Source organism: Balaenoptera acutorostrata, chromosome 13, assembly GCF_949987535.1.
Source record: "Balaenoptera acutorostrata chromosome 13, mBalAcu1.1, whole genome shotgun sequence".
NCBI classification, from domain to species: Eukaryota; Metazoa; Chordata; class Mammalia; order Artiodactyla; family Balaenopteridae; genus Balaenoptera; species Balaenoptera acutorostrata.
Window position 1 is genome coordinate 57,806,357 of NC_080076.1, and position 13,898 is coordinate 57,820,254.

Consider the following 13,898-nt stretch of genomic DNA (forward strand, 5'->3'; position numbering starts at 1 on the left):
TTGTGATTTTTTTTTTAAAAAAAGCAATTCTTTATTTATGTAGAATTTTCTATACCCTTTTAATATACTACTTGTAGTTTTGGCGCTTTTAAGCTATTAACTTTAACGTTAATACAGATTAACTCAAACACCTTTACTTCATTTAAAAGAAAGAAGCTCCTCCTACTGTTTTACTGAATTAATGCTAATTGTTACATTCTATTTCATGTACAGAGAATTAGAATTCCACTTATGTAGGTAAAACCAGAACGTAAGCCATGTCTCTTAACATTCAAAAGTTTCTTACATGCAATAAAAATTGCAAGTGATCATTACGAAATTATTGACTTAGGTAGTAAACACCAAGGGTCAATTCAGCTATGCTTCTTTGTTGTTTGGATATGGAGTTCCCCTCCTTGGACCAAAGAAGAGAGCGCAGCATAGTAAAATTAAATGTGGGCTTTGGGTCAGGACACTTACTAGTTATGTGCCCTTGAACAAGTAACCAGTTACTGAATATTTATTGGCACCCATGGATAATTAGGCACTTCATTAGGAGTTAGGGATTCGTGAACAAGAAATACTGGCCCCTGTCCTTCTATCTTACCCCTGGACAAGCAGAGACATGAGTTATAACCCTGGTTCTTTTATTGTCTTTTGGTGCATGTGCAAGTCACTAAAGTATTTAAGCCTTGGTTTCCTAATCTGTGAAACAGAGGTGATAATACTTACCTCACAGGGTAGTTGTAAGAATTAAATGATAAAAATGCTTATGTAGAATACCCAGTACATAACAGGTATATAGTAACTGTGTGTTCCTTTTCTTTCTGTGTTTTTTTCTTTCTTTAGATCTGATCTCAGGGCGGGGGGGTGGGGGGAAAAAGGAGCCTCACCTTGAGGCAGGAGCAATAGTGCCATTTCAGTGTAATTACAGCACCCCCAAATAATTGCATACTATATAGTCTGAGTTCCTGAAACATCAGTGCATGGTTTTTCCCAGCCCTGGCACTTCTGACATTTCTGGCAGAATAATGCTCTGTTGTAGGGGGCTGTCCTGTGCATTGTGGGGTGTTTAGCAGCATCCCAGGCCTCTACCCACTAGATGCCAGTAGCAGCTCCCTGGTTATGAAAATCAAAACTGTCTCCAGACATTGCCAAGTGTTCCCTTGGGGGAAAGTCACCCCTGGTTGTGAACCTCCACATTAGTGGATCATAAATTCACATGTAGTGGGTCTTGAGCATTTTAAAAAGTTAAATGGCATAAAGTTGACAAGAATAGAAATCTTAGAAAGTATTACAGGCAGTCAAGTATTGCTTAGTGATATAAATTTCTTACTGTGAGTGGTCAAAAATTTGAAAGCCACTGTACTCAATGAAAACTTTCATATAAACTCATTTAATCAGAAAACTCTACAAAATAAGCAGGACAGATGTTATCCTGTCTCACAAATCAGAAAATTGACTGTCAGATCAGTTGAATGACTTGCCCTCAGGGTTACTCAGTAGGCTAAAGGAAAGATGTGAAACCCAACCCAGGTCTCTCAACTTTTAATGACAAGGTGTAAAGGGGATTGTCACCTGAGGGCAAAGATCTCCCGAAGGGTCCACAAGGGAAGAGATATTAGAGTGAGAGGTCTTTGGTGGTGGGTCCAATCATTAAAATTTAATATCAAAACGTTAGATGGAAATTTGAATAACATTTTATCAAGATATTATTTTTCCACACTGCTAACCTTTGTATACCCACAGTTAATTGGGGAATGAATAAATTAATGAATGAACATGGACCACACAAATCCCAGTGGTCAGTCAGCCAGGCCCTCTGATCACCTCCAGACAATCAGGCAGGCTGCTCCCTTTGCCTGGAATCTCCCTCTCCTCTTTCCCCACTGACTTCTAGAATCAGCTCTTCAGTAGTCCTCCGAGGGACACTGTCCACAAGTCCCCAGACAGGCTGATTTCCCCTTCTGTGCTCCTTCCATAAACCTTACCAAATTATGCTGTAATTTTCTGTTCCACGTTTGTTCCCTGATAACTCCCTGTGCCTTTACTCCCTCCCCTGTCATCCCAGAGGAAGAAACTATGCTCTATTTCAAAAACCAAATAAACCACAGCACTCACCACAGGGCTTGTCAATGCAGTTGCTGTTTAATACCTGTTGCCTGAATGGAAGGAAAGCAGACAGACAAAGCAATTATCTCATACTATGGAAGCAAAAGACTGTTGCTGCTCCCTGCCGCCCTGAGGGGACAACTATACCGTCCATTTCACCCTATGGGATGAGTTTTCTTCCCGGAGGACAGCAGTGGGAGCTCTAGCGCCCCCTGGTGGCAGGTGGGGGTGTGAGCACTGCAGGCGGCTCGCCCTGCTGCCCAAGCCAGGCAACAAGAACCATCTGCATTCCCCCCCGACTCAGCCATCTGGAGTTTGTGCCCTCACTGCCTAGTCTTAGACCCTGAACTGTCCTCACTCTGTGTCCCCACCTTCGGTGATAAGACTCACTTAGGATCCCTGTTAAACTGATGGCTTCCCAGGACACGCCCTGCAAGATTCTGATTCAGCGGGTTGGAGATGAGGCCCCCAACATTGTGTATTTTAAACTAGTACCCCAAGTGATTCTCACTACCAAGGCTGTTTGGTAAACTAATCATCTTCGTTTCACTCACGCTGTAGAATTAGGGCAGTTGTTTATTTTTCAGTGACTTTACCTCTAAGTGAACTTGGGAATATATTATTGGTTAAGAGACGAAACGCTCCTGAGGTCCTTGAAGGTGTAGCTTATTCATATTTCGAGTATATTATCCTGCACCTTTTACCTTCCTCGTCAGCAGCAGGGTGACTGGAGAGAGGGCGGCTTTCGAGGGCGACCCCAAACCTCAGAACTGTTCCGGCCACGTGAGCCAGACCAGGCACGTGACCCCGGCGCCAGGATGACCCTGGAGTGGCATCGGCCCCAGCCCACCCCTTCCTCCGAGGGGACCAGCAGCACAGGCTCTCTCGCCGGAGTCTGGACGCAGGAAGACAATCGGGGAGGGCTTTTCTTTAACGAGACGCACTGGCTGAAGCGGCCCGGGGCAAGGAGAGCGGGGCACAATAGGCCCCACTTTCTGGCCCCCTTTCCACCAGGCGCACGCCCGCACCTCAGTCAGAGGCGGGGGCGAAGTTAGGAAGCTCTCGCTGCTGGTCGCGCGTCTTCCTTTCGAGCCGGACGCAGTCAGGCTATCTTGTTCACGGGGTCTGAGGGGCTCTGGTGGGAAACATAACTGCGAAAGTTTTTGAACAGGGAAGAGGTCTTCGGCTGCCCGTGGCCTGAGGAAATCCTTCTGGGCCGAATAAATAGTGGCCTCTTGTCTGAGGGCCCTCCGGACTAAACAGTGTCTGCTCCTGTGGGGAGGGGCGGGACTCTTCATAAAATAACACGGTACACAGAGAGCAAATCTTTTGCCCAAAGGCCTCCTCTCGGGATACGCGAGCCGACCTCCAAACCTCCTGAGTCACCCTGAGGTGAGCCACACGCGCAGGCGCACAACTACTCGGCGGCAAGGGCGGGGCGCTCTGGGGCGGGGCGAAGGCCAGTCACGTGGGCCGCGAAGCCCTCTCCGCGATTTCCCTACAAGGACTTGGGCTGTCGGGCCCCGCCCCTGGCCTGGCCCTGGAATGTGCGGAGGGGCAAACCCACAGGACAGAGTCAACCATTTGCCAAGAGGAAAGGGGGAAAGAAAAGCTTACATTGTAAGAAGAGGTATTAAAAAAAAGGAAAACTCAGTCATCAGACCGGGCGAACCATTACACCTTCTTCTATGTTCTACGTTGCCCGCTTGACACGTCCTTCCCGTGCACTTGGTCAAAACTGCGCCCTTTGAGCACACCGGCAACTCCCCCGCCCCGTCACCCTTCCATTAAGCCAGGCTCACACTGTTAGCAGAGAATGGTGACTGGCTTCCTTCCGGTCCGCTAAGCGGAGGCCGGAAGTGTTGTTTGCAGCGTCTCTGGGAGTGGAAGGGAGTCGGTAGCGGCAGTCAAGGCAGCGAGGGGTTCCCTGAAGCGCTCGGGTTCTCGCGGCTGAGCAGGGTGAGTGGTGCTCGCGGTCGGGCGCGTGAGGCCCATGCCGGGGCGCATCCCCTCGGGACGGCTTGGGGTGGGGGGGCAGTGGCGCTCCCCGGGCGCCGGGAGCGCACCTGGGCAGGTGTACCAGCCGGTTCCCGGGTTTCGAGCCCCAGTGCCAGCTCCAGCATCGAAGGCCGCGGCCGGAAGCGGCCCAGACGCCGACTTCGTTTCTTTGCCCAAACTAGGAGCTCGGGAAGTGTGGCTTAGTCTGCTGGCGCCGCGAGCTTGGGCGGCAGCAGGCCTGCGAAACCCGAGCCCCGCGGAGCTGACTCTGGGACTAAGTTTAGTTTATAACGTAAACTTGCCCGATTCAAGAGAGTTTGCGTAAAAACTTTAGCCCAGTGCGCCCCCCTCCCCCACCCCCGCGCTGCAGCTGTTGTTGCAGCTGTGTGGCTACGTTTAGTGGGAATAACCACTTCAAATTAGCAACTTCCTCAGCTCAGTGTCCACTTTTGTAATTAGCGTTTTATTTTTAAGTGATATTTGGACAACGAGGAGTTCGGGGTTTAGTTTGCGGCTCCAGAAAAACTCCAAAATACAATACCGTGTTACTCTTGGGTGGAGACTCGGGGTTAAGTCAATTTCCCAAAGTGTTTCCTTTTAAAGTAGTTGAATTGGTTTATCAAAGAGTGTATCAGTTCTTTATAGAACTTTGGAACAGAAGTAAGCGTTAGGTTGAGATTTTAAGTGCAAAAAGTTTTATATCTAAAGGTGAAGAAAGTGAATGTTTCCTAAAATTACTACTATTTGTTTCATGTTCTGGAAGGCTTTTGATAAAACTTAACCAGAAAAAGCTTTTTATTTAAAAAAGTGAGGCTTTACTGGCAAGTGAACCACGACAAAGAATTGCCTTTGTCAAGTGCTGAGAACTTTTTGGGTGTGGCAGTCTGAGGGAACTAATCCTACCTTCTACCGGAAGTTTGCGTAGGAATTGAAAACTTGTTTTAGTTGGAACGGAAGCACCAGCCTGAAAATGTACTTTTAAAAAGCCGTGGTTAGCACCAAAAAATTACATATACTTAGCTTTAAAAAAAGAAGTGCATTGATTAAATGAGACGGTAGATTTGGTCTGGATTTGGAAAGCAGATACTACGTGCTCTCACATTAGGAAGTGTTTTCTAAAATGGGAGTTCTTCCTTAAAGAATATAATCATATTTCCAGAATACTATCAGTTTGAGTGTTAGTTCTGTAGAAAAAGTCTTCGGATTAGTTTACATTTATTACCACTACAAACGCTGGACTCTAGGATTCTAACTAGGGTAATCTAATGTAATATTGGTATGGATTAATCCCATTTTATAAATGAAACCAAAGTATCTAGAAATTCTGAAAAATCTTCTGGTTGCCCTTGATGTGTGGGGAAAGCCTCTTTGAGGATCTTTATTTTCCATTTCCCCATCACTTAATCTAGTCTAACATCTTCCTTACATAGTTTGTATCCCTCCTTTTGTCATAACCCTGAATGATTCTCTTCCTATTTGATCAAGCTAAAAGGATAAATCTAGAAATTCATTACCACCAACACTCCCCTTCCCTGATTAAGACAAGATTATACTCCTTCAGATCTGTAAACTGAATCTCCTTGACTGAATCTCTTCTATATATTTAATAGAAGCTGGCTCTGCAAGTCTGTGGGTTTTCAAGTTCCATACAACACATAGCCCTTCACACCAAAGATCTTTAATTAAATGCTTCAAAAATACACTCTAGACTATAACTTAGGATGAGTGAGGACATAACTCGGAAATCTCAGGTGCCTTCATGGCAATCTTCCCACCCTAAATAAAGAATAGTTACATTGATGAATAAAATATTTTCAATTTTATTTTGCCCTAGCTTATGAGAGTTGTGTGTTTGCTGAAGGCTTGTTACATGAAGAGGGTTACAGGTTGACTCGTTTGGGGAGAGTAAAAGTGGACAGCATACTAGAATTATAGCAAGGAGGACAATGACAGTATCTATCATCAGTGATCTTCTCCTTCGGATCATAGCACTGTTCCTCATTTGGCTCCTTCTCTGCCAGTGTTTATTCCACCCATACTTTCAGTTTGGTAGGGGAAAATAAAAAACACCTTTTGCTTATTTTGAAATAACTGACTGCAAAGCTGAACTCCCTATCACTAAAAGGATCTGGGTTTCTGGTGGGAGATAAACTCACAGATCAGAATCCAACCTCTTTGAAAAAGTAAAGGCCCATGTAGTAACTTGCCCAACGGTATACTACCAGTTTTTGGTAGAATTAGCTACCCTAATTTGTTAGAATTAAGACTAACATTTAAGTCTCTTAATTCTAAGGACGTCTTGTAGCTTTTAGGATTTTTCAGTCTTCTCCCCCCGCCCAAATCTTTTAGAAACAAAGATCTTTTCTGAACTCACAATATTTGATAATCATGTACCACCTTTGAGTTATTTTTCATTTTTGTTACGCATTGTTTTAACTTGAGAGCCATACTCCTGGAATGAAAACTATGTGACTCATTTCATAAGTTGAACCAATCATCTCATTTCTTTAAAGTTGCCTCCCCAACTATATTTTAAGCTCCTTGAAGACAGCACACCTACCTTACATTTCTTAATTCTTAAATAATAATCAGCGCTCATGACATTTAATGCACATGAATGTAATTCTACTGATCATATTAAAGGTCGATGGTTAAGTATCGAATGAGCTAAAGAAAAATTCTGTGAGACCACTGTCAGTGCTGACCCCAAAAATACCTTTATAATGTTTAAAAACTATGTTAGAATGCATTTACAAATTTAAAGAATGCATGATTTTAAAAAGGCTAAATAGGGGACTTCCCTGGTGGCACAGTGGTTAAGAATTCGCCTGCCAGTGCAGGAGACACGGGTTCGAGCCCTGGTCCGGGAAGATCCCACATGGCCGTGGAGCAGCTAAGCCCGTGCACCAGAACTACTGAGCCTGCACTCTAGAGCCCGCGGGCCACAGCTACTGAGCCCTCGTGCCACAACTACTGAAGCCCACGCACCTAGAGCCTGTGCTTCGCAACAAAGAGAAGCCACCGCGATGAGAAGCCGCCCAACCCAATGAAGAGTAGCCCCCACTCGCCGCAACTAGAGAAAGCCCGCACGCAGCAACAAAGACCCAACACAAGCAAAAATAATAAATAAATTTATTTATTAAAAAAAAAAAAGCAGCTGTAAAAAGGCTAAATAGGAAATACGTCAAAATTCAAGAATGAGAGTGGGTGTGTGTTACTTTATAATCCAAACTAAGTTTTAAAAAGGTGTATAGAGGACCCGCACCAAATTAAGTATTATGAGGTTTTTTGTTTTGTTTTTTATAAATTTATTTATTTATGTTTGGTAGTGTTAGGTCTTCGTTGCTGTGCACTGGCTTTCTCTAGTTGTGGCGAGCGGGGGCTACTCTTCGTTGTGGTGCGTGGGCTTCTCATTGTGGTGGCTTCTCATTGCGGAGCACAGGCTCTAGGTGCACGGGCTTCAGTAGTTGTGGCTCATGGGCTCTAGAGTGCAGGATCAGTAGTTGTGGCGCACAGGCTTAGTTGCTCCATGGCATGTGGGATCTTCCCAGACCAGGGCTCAAACCCATGTCCCCTGCATTGGCAGGCGGATTCTTAACCACTGCGCCACCAGGGAAGCCCTATGAGGTGTCGTAGATTAAAAAAATCAGTTGTATCAACCAACCATTTGACCTATAATTTTCATCAGTTTCTTTGTTCTTAAAATAACTGACATTTGTGCATCATTAGGGGAATATAATGTAGTCAAACAAAACAGACTGTTTTTAAAGATGTGCTTTGTTTTGCAAAGACATGGCATACCTAAAATATTAAAGAGATGTGGACTGGTAAATATATGACACTCATTGGGTCTCAACCGCTAACCCAAGTCCTGGAGTCCATTTAAGAGATGGAAGAATAATACATATATGCTATAACTCCTTGTAGTTTTAAAACTACATTTAGAATAGAGGGGGACATTACAGTTCCATATAGTTTAGATAATAGTGGGATTTACTGCGTCCAGAGGTGTTACAGAGTGAAAATATGCATTCATGAAAGGGTGATTAAAGGAAACTTGGAAACTAGGGAAGAGTATATATCATAACTGCTATGTCACGTAGGGTATATCTTACCAGCAACACATTCCAGTGTATCCTAGGAGTGCTATATTTAATGGACTGGAATTTGTGACTCTCCTTTGTGGAATTTCCTTCTAAAATCTGAGCTTTCCTTCTAAAATTTAGCTTAAAAAAAAAAATCTGAGGCAGAGTCAGAGCTTTTCTAATTATTTCCATAATTGAACTTAGCCTGGCTGATGTGGTGTAATCAAGGAAAGAACGTAAGAAGTTTTTAAACTCATGTGGAGCGTTGTGTTCTAAAGCCACTTTGCAGTACTGACATCTAGGTAGTACTTCATTCTTTGCAATCCACAGACTTATTTTTAGAGTAAGGGCATAGTGTTTTGCTACATCATAGTTAAATGTTGTTTTCAGAACGTAAGCTTTAAAATTGTTGTCCTGGTCAGAGAGTGAAATCAGTAGTGCCTATTTTAGACCTGCTTCAAAGAATATAACTGAATACAGTGTCTTAGTCTTGTGGGTTAGAGGTCTTGCAGACTGCCATTGCCACCTCAGCTCTGAAAGATGGTATGGTAAAATTTTATTATCTGATGACTCTGGGATTTTTAACTTCAAACAAATTTTTATCGTATTAAAGATTGTGTTGAAAGGAAAATTACCTCTTCATCTTAGGTATTATTAAACGTTATTTTTAACTTAAATTTTACAGGGATAAATTTAGATTAGAGAGCAAAGGTAGTTTCCATACCTCTTAAAATGCTTTCTAAAACTTTTTAAAAACTAAATTGCTTTAAAAATTTTTATTGTGCTCTGATTTTTGTTTAGAGGACTTAGTCACCTCAAGTGATTTAGCTTAGCTCTGTGCAACAAATTGGTTAGGATAGAGTGGAAATACTTACAAAACTTAATTATTGATGAATTACCTTTGGAGTTTTCTATACTTTTTTAGTTAGCCTTTTAACAGGTATCTTTCCTGAAGTACTTTGATTCCAGTAGTGAGGGTGCGATAAGAAATGTTAGTTGCGAGTGGAAGAATGGTATTTGGCAGTAAGATTAGGAGATGAAGGCCTGTCGCATCAGTTAATTCTCCTTCCTTCTTTCTGTCCACGTTAGAATGGGAGGCTGGTTTCAGCTAGGGCTGCAGAAGGATAGACCTGTTGAAGATGAGTTAGTAGTGTCCCTCAGTACTCCATAGCACTGATGTACAGAACCCAACGTTTTTTGTTTCTTGTTTTCTGTATTGTTATTAAGCTAGTAGATTGGGTTATTGGTCCTTAATCAGCTGTCCAGTAGTACTGGGGACAGGAAATCTTGTTGATAATTCTCTGAGCTTTGAATTAATGTTGGTCGTAGTTTCGTCACAACTGCTAAGGATGAGTGAACTCAAAGCATGAGTCTGGTTTTTCTCTTTGTAGATTGATTCTCTGCATAATGGTATCGATTAGTTGAGATTTTTGCCAAGTGATACTATCCTGTGGAATAGTCTTTAGACATATCTCTTAAGTGGCTCAAACATAGCAGGAAGGTTGGTTCAGTTTACTTTTTGTTATTTCTTGTATTTCCCTTCTTTGTTAGGATTTAACCGCCACCATGTCGAGCAAAAGAGCAAAGACCAAGACCACCAAGAAGCGCCCCCAACGCGCAACCTCCAATGTGTTTGCCATGTTTGACCAGTCACAGATTCAGGAGTTCAAGGAGGCCTTCAACATGATCGATCAGAACAGAGATGGTTTCATCGACAAGGAAGACTTGCATGATATGCTTGCCTCCCTGGGTAATGATCAGTTTTAACATTAATAAATCAAATAGAATTTCTATAACACCTTTTGTATTTATTTCTTAAGCCAATCTAACGATGCTTTGTGAAGCCAATCTAATGATGTTACAGTTCACTAAGATACAAAGTCCGGAGCATTGTTTCCCAAAGCGTGGTCCCCGGACCACCTGCGGATTTCTGGCCAAGTCTCCGGGTTAGGCTGGGGGCCAGCCGTGTACGTGCATGCACTGCAAACACTGATCTTGATTATGAGAGCAGTGTTATTCCTCCTGACATCCCAGTGGAACAGCACACAGTCTCCAGACTCTTAAAACGGATCCTATTCATTGAGAAGACTTTTTTCCAAATAGTTTTGCTATCTTGAATGCAAATAGCAAACCATTTAAATGATCATCTTTCTTGTCAAAATGTTTACCATGATGAACTGTTGATGCGTTTTGTGGTGTAATTATCACCCTCTTAAAATATGACCCTCTTTTTTGTTTAGGGAAAAATCCAACTGATGAGTATCTGGACGCCATGATGAACGAGGCTCCAGGTCCCATAAATTTTACCATGTTTCTCACGATGTTTGGTGAAAAGTTAAATGGCACCGATCCAGAAGATGTCATCAGAAACGCTTTTGCTTGCTTTGATGAAGAAGCAACTGGTAAGTCTGAGGTAACCTTTAATTACCAAGTGATTTAATTTTTGGTTATGGCAACTAAAATATATAATAACTTGAAATATGATGACATATAATACCCTCAGGTTTATACCATACCTGTTTTGGGGGATTTTGGGGGACAGGTTTTGCTTATGCCTTGTTAGTCACTCACTTCACTGCCTCTGCCCTTAAATATTTAATTTACAATTTAATAGGTATATTTGAAACTTCTTTAGGAAACTTACGTTACTCCTTTACTAGAATAATTCCACAAGGGTCAGGCACTCAGTAAATGTGTGTCAAACAAATATCTTTTACTGGAGCAATCTTGGAAAAAGTTTAAATTGCTGTAGGCGGTGATACCAGTACAATCCTATGTTTGTTTTATCAGGCACCTCTCAGCTCTGAGAGTGTTTAGATCTGGTATCTAACCTTTCCCTCTGGAATCAGGTGCCCCGGTTTCATAATCCTATTCTGCATAATAGCTGTGTGATTTCAGGCGAGTTACTTAACTTCTCTAAGCCTCTGTTTTCTTATTTGTAAGATGGACAGTAATATTACCTACCTCATAGGGTTGTTGTGAGGATTAAATGAGGAAATGAGATAGTAGCTTACTGCCTGCATGGAGTGAACTCTCAAAGACACCCAAAAGGTTAACTAAATACATGCCTGATAAGGGGGTAACTCATGGCAAGTTTTTGAGAAGGAAGGCACACCCTCTGGTTACACATTACTTGGACTAAACAGTCCAAGCATAGTTTGGGCATGGAAGCATAGTCTCCCCACTCTGGCTTTCAAGGCTCCACACGATAGAACCTCATTTGGCCTGTTCAAGTAGACCACCCTCAACTCTTCCTAACCTCCTTCCAGACTCCTCCATGCGTTGTTGCCCTGACTTACCTCCACCATTTCTGCCTCTGCCTTTCCTCCTTATACCACCTCCTTCCTCCTTCCCCTTGAAATCAAGACTCTGAACAGTTATTTCTGGAAGGGGTAGGGAAGGGGCAGGCAGAAGAGACTTTTTTCCTGCTAAAAACATTTGTGTATTGATTGAATTTTTTACAGTCAATGGGTATTACTTTTTTAGTGGAAGGGAATAAAACCATAAAAGAGTAAAGTGTCTTATTTATTCTTCAAAGTCATCTCAATGGTCACATTCTTTATAGAGCCTTACCTGTGTTTTCATACTATTTTGTCCTGACCTCTGGGAAAACTTAAAAGCTCTCCCTTTCCCTCTCCAAAGTATTTTATGTATGTCTCTACTGGCACATACTCTACCTGAGCTTCTACTTTAGTTGTGTGCTTATTTCTAATCAGTCTCTCCCTGCTCCCAGGATAACGGCTGTGTCTTCACCAGCGTTACATTCCCATCTTCGTAACCCCTCCCAGCTCCTACCACAGTCCCTTGCACATAGTCAATGATGATTTTACATGATAGTTGAACGACTTGGCTGGAGATGAGGATTTATTTCTACAAGCTAAAAGGCTAAGATTTGGAGAACTTTTTTTTTTTAATCTAGGATTGAATTAGCAAAAACAATCCATAAATCTAGAGTTTCTTTTGTGAACTGACCTTACACTTTAAACTCATAGGAAATATATTATCAATGTTTTAGCTTAATTTCACATACAAGGAAGTTGTCAGATTTTTCTTTTTTTACTTTATGAATTTCAAAATTTCTGTGCTTGAATGGTCATTTATTACCTTTGGATTACTGCATTAGTGGGTCTCAATCATGATTGCTCATGGGATTTACTGGGGAGCCTTTTAAAAATATCAGTGACAGATAATAAGTCAAGGGTGGCCTCTGGGGTTGTTTTGTTTTGAGCTGCCTGGATGATTCTTATGTGCAGTCAGGCTTTATGAAAACCCTGCTTTCACGAGTCCAGAGTAGAAAGCATTCCTCTCAGCTCACCACTATACCCCCAATGCCTATCCCAGTGTCTGCAACATAGTTAATGCTCAAATATCTACTCAGTGTTTTTGCACATCCTGGGCCTGAACATATTTGTTACTGAATCTAAAATTGGATTTGTTTAAAAAAATTTTTTTTAATCTCATTTTACATATAAAGAAAAAGAAGGAGGTAAAGTGAAATGCCTGAAGTAACATAGCTTGTTAAAACTGGACCTCAAGACTTCAGTATTCTTTCCACTTAAGCACTTTATCGATGTTTATGATGATTTTAGTGTATTTACTTGTAGAATAAGTGTGACCATGCTATTCTAAGGAACCATGAGGCTTAGATTCCTTAATCATACTTTATGGCTTGTGGTTAGGCATAGGCTTAGCCACTGTTATCAAGAGATCAGGAGATGGATGTCAGGTGAGGTCAGTAGAGCAGAGCAGGTTAATGTCACTAAGCAACAGGGCATTTTCTAGGCAGCTATCTGCTGAGGCTGGCTTTAGCACGTCAAGACCTCATACTTCATACATTTGCATGCTTCTAGTTCTTAACATACAGCCCATGCTTAGTCAAGCGTAGGTGCCCCTTGCAGTTACTCCTCAGAGTAGTGTGTCTTCTGATCCCTGCTTCTTTTGTCTTTAGGCACCATTCAGGAGGATTACCTGAGAGAGCTGCTGACCACAATGGGAGATCGGTTTACAGATGAGGAAGTGGACGAGCTGTACAGAGAAGCACCTATTGACAAAAAGGGGAATTTCAATTACATTGAGTTCACACGCATCCTTAAACATGGAGCGAAAGACAAAGATGACTGAAAAGAACTTCAAATTCCAGCCAAACTTTCCTTGTTGCTACTTTGGGTATTTCTGAGACTTTCTCTTAGAGCCTATTGCATGCCCTTAGCTTTACAGCTTTTGCCTTTCTTGTTGTATTTATTCTCAACCATTTGGGGCACATGCATCTCTATAATTCAGACTGGAAATGGGACTTTTTGTCATTTTCAGAATAGAAAATAGGGTAGTTTAACTTACCCTACCTTCCCCTCCCCCAATAACTGCAGTCTACAAAGAGTTGATATATTTTTTCAGAGAAAGTTATTCACTCAATTTTTTCTGAACCATAATTAAACTTTATGATAGAAACTTACTTGTTTAAAACTTCTTTATTTACCAAAATTGGCTTTTGTTGGTCTTGGTTGCAAATTTTTTTTTTAATTAATTAATTTATTTATTTTTGGCTGCGTTGGGTCTTTGTTGCTGTGCGCGGGCTTCTCATTGAAGTGGCTTCTCTTGTTGCAGAGCATGGGCTCTAGGCATGTGGGCTTCAGTAGCTGTGGCTCAAAGGCTCTAGAGCACAGGCTCAGTAGTTGTGGCGCACGGGCTTAGTTGCCCCGCAGCATGTGAGATCTTCCCCGACCA

The 13,898-nt window shown here is 42.3% G+C and overlaps 1 protein-coding gene across 2 annotated transcripts; it reads left to right on the forward strand.

Annotated features, from left to right (window-relative positions):
• The first annotated feature begins 3,890 nt into the window (after positions 1 to 3,890).
• On the forward strand, positions 3,891 to 13,626 carry LOC103010250 (myosin regulatory light polypeptide 9). 2 transcript variants are annotated; one of them, XM_007191603.3, is made up of 4 exons: positions 3,891 to 4,050; positions 9,726 to 9,924; positions 10,415 to 10,576; positions 13,123 to 13,626. In XM_007191603.3, the coding sequence occupies exons 2-4, from the start codon at positions 9,741 to 9,743 to the stop codon at positions 13,293 to 13,295; spliced, it is 519 nt and encodes a 172-aa protein (XP_007191665.1). In that variant the 5' UTR covers positions 3,891 to 4,050; positions 9,726 to 9,740; the 3' UTR covers positions 13,296 to 13,626. The 2 variants fall into 2 exon arrangements, with proteins under 2 accessions (XP_007191665.1, XP_007191664.1); XM_007191602.3 differs by lacking the exon at positions 3,891 to 4,050 and adding an exon at positions 8,598 to 8,717.
• Positions 13,627 to 13,898: the final 272 nt, after the last annotated feature.